This window comes from Trachymyrmex septentrionalis, unplaced genomic scaffold (assembly GCF_001594115.1).
Source record: "Trachymyrmex septentrionalis isolate Tsep2-gDNA-1 unplaced genomic scaffold, Tsep1.0 scaffold80, whole genome shotgun sequence".
Lineage (NCBI taxonomy): Eukaryota > Metazoa > Arthropoda > Insecta > Hymenoptera > Formicidae > Trachymyrmex > Trachymyrmex septentrionalis.
In genome coordinates, this window is record NW_017305988.1 from 2,762,355 (window position 1) to 2,769,448 (window position 7,094).

The following is a 7,094-nucleotide window of genomic DNA, read 5'->3' on the forward strand; positions in this document are numbered from 1 at the left end:
CGCCGCCACCACCATCAGCACCACCTCCACTTTGCCTCCTTGATCAGTCGACCCCGTGCAACGCGGCATGCCGGCTGCCGCGTGATACTGTGTCCACATATGTGGTGCGCTCTTCGTGAAAGCCCGCCGGAATCATAAAGTCGAAATCGTAATTTACTACGATTGTCATTGAGAAGCAAAGAGAGAATAGGAGTACATCACGAGGAGTGACGCCAAATTGCCTCCGGAACGATATACTTTAAGAGAAGGGGGTGAAAAGAGGGGCGAGTAAGCGGAAGCGATTTTGAGAGCTCTATATTCTGCGCGCGTGCGTGTATATATTGTGTACGGGAGTGTGCATGGGAGGGAAAGGGTGAGTTTAGAAAGCAAGAAGAGGAAAGGAAGGAGGAAACGGAGAAAGAAGAGAAGGATTGTGACGGGGATGATCGGGTTAGAGGGTGGAAATTGGCTGTTTGAAAGCTCGTGGTTTTGATGAGGAATAGCTTGTGCGTGGCTATTGGCGTGACTTTATGGTGAAAAGGGACAATGGCGGTTCTCTCCCTAAAAAGTAGTGTTAGAATTATTTTAGATGATCGGGTCAAAAAATTATTTGAGAGAATAATTGTTTGTCGGTATACGTTACTTTCAATTTAGTGTAAAGAAGCTACTATAAGTTTGCACTTTACAAAGTAGTGACGATCCATTATTCAAAACGAAGTAACGTGCTTGTATGTCTGGAAAAAAGTTCTCTTCCTTGTGATATGAAGAATACATATTGGAATATTCTTTAGTTGTATTCTTAATTTTAAGAATATAACTAACCTTAGAATGGACCGTATCTTTTAATTTTAAGATATTCTTTCTTTTTCTTACGGAATATTCGCGATATTTTATATATTTCTACCTTACATAATATGTCCTCCTATTCTTTTGTAATTAATTGATCTTTTTTTAGTCTTAGTTAATCGTTTCTTCTTCAGAAAAGCATAATCAATTTTACAATGGTAAGCTGATTCTAATCGAAGAAACAACAGCTCGACAGTAGGCTAAAAAAATTTTTTTATCGAAGGAATTAAATTGCAAATGTTATTTTTTTACATTATTAATTATTTTTTTACGTTAGGAAAATAAAATTAATTATGTGATAAATGACTGAAAATCAAATTTTGAGTAATAGATATTATTTCTACCAGATATTTCGAATGATCGAATGTTTCAATTTAAAGTCATTGGATATATGCTAAAACGTAAAAATGAGATGTATGTACTTGTCAATTATATATATTTAATAAATTAATCGATATACATGAGCTTTTAATGGTTCTAAAAGCAGATCTTAAGATCTATGATAAAGTAATTTTTTCAAAGAAAAATTCTTTTCTTATAAGATTTTCTGATAAGATTTTTTCAATCTTAATGAAATTTTTAATAATTTTAGATATCCAATTTGATGTTTTAATAAATATTTAAATTGTACGAAGTGATGGATGCTTAACGGTTTAATAATATGCATACATCGTCGCAGGATTTTATCTTTGGTTCATGCACCTTTAATGATGATTCGTGGTGGACTGTATTATTGCAATCGACACCGTGCGGTATTCCGGTGTTGCGGTTTACAGCGGATGCTACAGTCGGAAGTAGAAATTGATTCGCGAAATACGAAATTATTATCATGTGTCGCAAACGGTCATGTAATGCGATAATCGGAAAGCGAAGTAGGAATACGATTATCCATGCAAAGCATAATTTACTTGATTAGTGATCGAAACGTATACGGCTGTTTTTGTATTAAAATGTTAATTTTAAACGTAAAATAATAAACTTCCTATCTCGTTTTAATCCTTCTGGAAAGAGAAAGAATCAAATTAATTACCTTTGGTTAAACTGCAGACTCTCGAGCGTAGATAACTATTTGTCAAGATAATAATCATTGTTTTTATCATGGCAAGTAATATAATTAGTTGTAACACATGATAATATTGTGACTATTTTCACAAGTATTCTGTAAAAACTATAATAAATTATCCTTACTGTCACATCAAGCTATTTCTTATCAAACATTTTAAGTTTTATTAATTAATGAATTGATTTATTTGTCAAAGTGTATATATCTCATTTCATTCTTCTTTTTTTTAAATAGGCGTAAAGAATCGATAAAGAAAAATTACTGTTCCATTGCGGAAATGTTGACTTTCCATTCGCTAACTTGTTGAGTCTCTCTCTCTCTTGGTAGATACGTTGCTCATGGGACACGCTTTATGACAATTCTAAATCTTTTTATGTGGATATTATTTTTAAATGATCTATAAAAGTTTTGTAACAAACAGAAATATCCAGTGTAATATATTGATAATGCATTGTGGAATTCAATGTATAATTTACCTTTTAACAAAATATTTTGATTTATAGCATTGATATTTCAAGTAATTAAACAGAAATTTGTTGTTTCATTATATTCTTATACAATTATCATGCATCATATATAAATAAAGAAATTAATTCTCAACTTAATTTATTAATAAATTAATTTATTAATGTTCTTGAAGCAAATGTAATTCAAATGACTAGCATCATTGTACAAAAGATGATTTTAGAAGAGTAGAGCATTTTGGAGGAATAAAGTTGCCTTTGTGCAAACTGTGGTTTTATAATGAATTATGATTAAAAGAGATTCAACATATTTTTATTTTTTTATAATAATACTTAATAACTATACGAAAAATGAGTTATTTTTGTATTTTAATCTTTATTCCTTCGCGAGTTTTGTAATTATTGCGCGAGAATTAAAAGTTAAATGTGTAATCGCGATAGCAGAATTATTTTTTTATTCTAGTTTAATGCACAATGTATTTTAATGCCAATCCTTAGGCAAATCGAGCAATCCAATAAATACGAATTCATTAAATTGTATTTATTTATCTGTGATATTATAGCGGATTGCGAAGGTTATCGTTTTTCAGAGACCGATATCAAATATAAATGCACAGAGCGATAAAAACATGGTGAGTGTCTTTTTATAGAATGGCAAATTATTTCTCCGCTAAAAAGCAACACGCAAAGTGCATTGAGTGCAACTTGAACAAGATCGACGATTCCTAAGGAAACTCTATCCTTCAAAATCGCCTTACTCTTTACGAAAGAAAGAATCACTCTTCCGGCATCTCCCGTCCGATCTCGCGATCTTTCCGATGCACCGTATGCATAAGAGGAACCTCCTTCCCAGACGGTGACGACGAAGACGAAGACGAAGACGAAGACGAAGACGAAGACGAAGACGACAACGACAAGAGACAACGCCCGAAGCGTCTCTCTTCTGAAAATCTGACGAGGTCGTCTGAAAACTCGACGAGTTCATTTCCCCATAACGCCAACGTTCACGCGGGGGTATCGCATATATTGCGGAAGAATATCGATGGACAAATAGTCGAGTCACACAGTGTGCACCTATTTCCATTGTCCAGAAAAGGATTTTTGAAGAGACACTCGGAGACGTCTGTCTTGACCGATTAGCGAAACTGTGTTCCTTATCGAGTGCGGTTAAGATATTCGGTCTGATTATGAGTTCTTGGATGAACTGTCCGTCCTCTTTGCTGCTGTTGCTGTTAGGCTTGAGCCTGCACAGCGCGTGCATCACGCGAGCGAACGTTGCCGGTCAGCACGGTAGTCAAGACGGTGGTCACGAGTCCTTAGTGGTGGAGACTACTAGTGGGCTGATGCGCGGTTTCTCTCGCACGGTGCTCGATCGTGAGGTTCATGTGTTCTACGGAGTGCCATTCGCGAAACCTCCCGTTGGGCCTTTGCGATTTCGCAAGCCGCTGCCGATCGAGCCCTGGCACGGGATTCTGAACGCTACCACCTTGCCCAATAGCTGCTATCAAGAGCGCTACGAGTACTTTCCAGGCTTTGAGGGTGAGGAGATGTGGAATCCTAATACCAACATCTCCGAGGACTGTCTCTACCTCAACATTTGGGTGCCGCAGAAGTTGCGTCTACGTCACAAGGAGTCGCCAGACAACGTTGGTAATAACGGTATGGCGATATTGGTCTGGGTCTATGGCGGCGGCTTCATGAGCGGCACCGCCACCCTGGACGTATACGATGCCGACATTATGGCGGCGGCCGGTAATGCGATCATCGCTTCGATACAGTACCGTGTCGGGGCTTTTGGCTTTCTGTATCTCAATCAGCACTTTGTCAATAGCGAAGAGGCGCCGGGTAACATGGGCCTCTGGGACCAGGCCTTGGCTCTCAAGTGGCTCCGTGAAAATGCGCGCGTCTTCGGCGGCGATCCCGATTTGATTACGATCTTTGGCGAGTCTGCGGGTGGTAGTTCAGTGTCCTTACATCTCATCTCGCCGGTCACGCAAGGTCTAGTGCGTCGAGGTATCCTTCAGAGTGGCACCCTCAACGCCCCATGGAGTTACATGACCGGCGAAAAGGCAAACGAGGTGGCTCGTGTACTGGTAGACGATTGCGGATGTAATTCGACAATGCTGCAAGAAAATCCGGCACGTGTTATGGCCTGCATGAGATCGGTGGACGCGAAAACTCTCTCCGTGCAGCAGTGGAATAGTTATTGGGGCATTCTCGGCTTCCCGTCGGCGCCCACCATCGACGGGGTCTTCCTGCCTAAGGATCCATTGGACTTGGTCAGAGAGGCGGATTTCAAGAACACCGAGATCCTGATTGGAAATAACGAGAATGAAGGTAGGAAACACTGGCGGTGCGATGCGTTGCGACACAATGCCGCGACGTGTGCGAGAGTGTTGTTTCACGGGAGAATTATTACTGACGTTGTTTACGGTCGGCTGTGCCAACGGTTAAAGCCAAAAGCTATGTGGCCGGTTCTTTGTGAATGAGAATATGTGTTTTCTCTGTTCGGAGATTATGTTCTTCGGACAGTTCCGGCAACGGAATGGTCACGGAGTGGGTTGTATTTTCTGGTTGCGATTATTTCAGTACATGTACAGTGGATGAGAATTCAAGCTTACTGCAATTTGCTATAACTTACAATCAGTTTACGCATTAGTGTGAAAATCTGAACTGAAGATATAGAGATTTATATATTAAACCTTTTCTTAAATACACCTTTTTATTCCATTTGTCTTTTTAATGCCACTTTTCAGTCTACAGAAAAAATATTTTTGCAAATATGTGAAATTACATGCATGAAGTTACATACATTATATTATAATTGTTATATACTAAATTTTTATCGATACATTTGACATATTTGATTCTTTGATTTTTAAATTGAAAGACAATTGTGGAAGATTTAGAAACTGTTTCTCGAATTAAAGTAATCAGTTTAGCTAAAATTTAATGCAGAAGTGTATATTAAATTATTACATCGTCGATTTAGCGTTTATGATGTTAATTTATAAATATTGATGTTATATAAAGGCCAATTAAACGTAATCTTCAATCTCAGCAATTTTCGTTAATTGCATCTCACGTTATAGCTAGCTAACCATTCTATTCTTTGTGCATTATGCATGTTATACGCAAGTATGCTCGCGATTTAATTGTTGTGCGATTATATAGTATAATTCTATTTCACTTTCTAGGCGTGCGTATTTCTCATGATAATTCTCAAATCGTAAAATAGGGACAGAAAAGAGAATAAGATCCAAGGATTGCAGAATTATGAATGAGATTTAGCTATCTCCATCTTTGCAGTATTAATCGTCTACGTCTATGCTGTTGACGTAGTCAACAAAGTTCTGACATTTAGAAGCACCATTTTTTTCATTCAATGATATCAATAATCAAACTGGGTTACTCCAGATAGAGCTGCATAATGATAAAGACCTGTTTACGTCGCGACCAACCGCTTATGCAGTTCTGGTGTATATCGATTAAATGACCAATAGTGAAACGACATGTATGTAGCTATCCTCCAACTTCACTCGTATATGTTTCTCTCGTTGATGAGAGGATTATTGATATATTATCTTTAATTTCTACAATGTTCCATACGATATTCTGCCCTCATATCAATGATATTTATTTAGCTTAAAGATCAGAAATCGTTATATTAGTTATACTCATGAGAATAACGTAGGTAGATATGTCTTGTATTGGAATTCAAATACGTGAGTTATTTTTACAATTACATAAAAATTTATGTTTGATATTACTATATTAAAGCAGTGTTTTAATTTAATATCAAACATTTGTGCAAGAGCTTGAGTCGTATTTTTCAATAATTTTAAATGCTTTATGTTTTAAAGATGTGTACGCACAATGTTACACAAAACTCTTTTTTTGAAGAATTTTGAATTATATAAACACGTTACAATTAGTATTATATGTGCCTCTGTGTGTATGTGGGTGTGCGCGCGCGCGTGTACACTTTTTATCAGTTCATTTTATGAATTAAATATTAAAAGGATTAATAAATGTAGAGAAGGTGTTTTTTTTTAAATTGATTGTTTATTATGCCATCGCTTAAGCAATATTCTAGTAATTCAAATGGAAATTTAGACAACGCTATCGTATATCCTTATTCTCGACACGCGAATATTACTGTCAATTTATAATGACCATATTGCTTCCTACGCAGGATCGTTATCTTATGTTTGATTATCCAGGCATTCTCTGTTGCTGGCGCATCTATCGAGCATGCAAATGCCGCGGTAATAAATCGGTATTGTCTGTAGAAACCGCGTACACCGCGTACACATTCAGTGCGTGCGGAGTTTAATTCAAAATACAATATAACTAAGCTTCCATGCTAAATCGGTTAATCAAACTTTGGTATTGACAGCGAGCCACCACCACGCGCAATTCTGCCTCCTTTTATTTATAGTTTTTCGAGAGAGAGGGAAAGAACGTAAGGGAAAGAGAGATATTGAGATTCTGTCTCGTTCGAATTGATTTCCGTGCATCTGAATGCACGATATGGTGATAATTTTTAATTCATTAAAAATAAATCAGTAAAATAGATTAAATAACGAGCGAAATAAAAATAAAGCGCCAAACTAATGCTAAAAGTGGATCGAATTTTGCACGTATCATTAGATATCGGGCAACAGATTCTTAGTAACAGCGGATTGAGGATAGAATACGTCGAGGAGTTTTTGCTGAGATTAGAGAACTCGATCGTATAT

The 7,094-nt window shown here is 37.0% G+C and overlaps 1 protein-coding gene across 2 annotated transcripts in view; it reads left to right on the forward strand.

The window, feature by feature from the left end:
- The first annotated feature begins 60 nt into the window (after positions 1 to 60).
- Positions 61 to 7,094, forward strand: part of LOC108754736 (acetylcholinesterase-like) — a 64,470-nt gene continuing 57,436 nt past the window's right edge. Inside the window, exons 1-2 of one of the 2 annotated variants that reach the window (XM_018497272.1) lie at positions 61 to 547; positions 3,206 to 4,689. In XM_018497272.1, the coding sequence (XP_018352774.1) occupies positions 3,540 to 4,689 (1,150 nt within the window). In that variant the 5' untranslated portion in view covers positions 61 to 547; positions 3,206 to 3,539. Of the gene's footprint in view, positions 548 to 3,002; positions 4,690 to 7,094 lie in introns of both variants that reach the window. The other variant, XM_018497274.1, reaches the window with a different exon arrangement.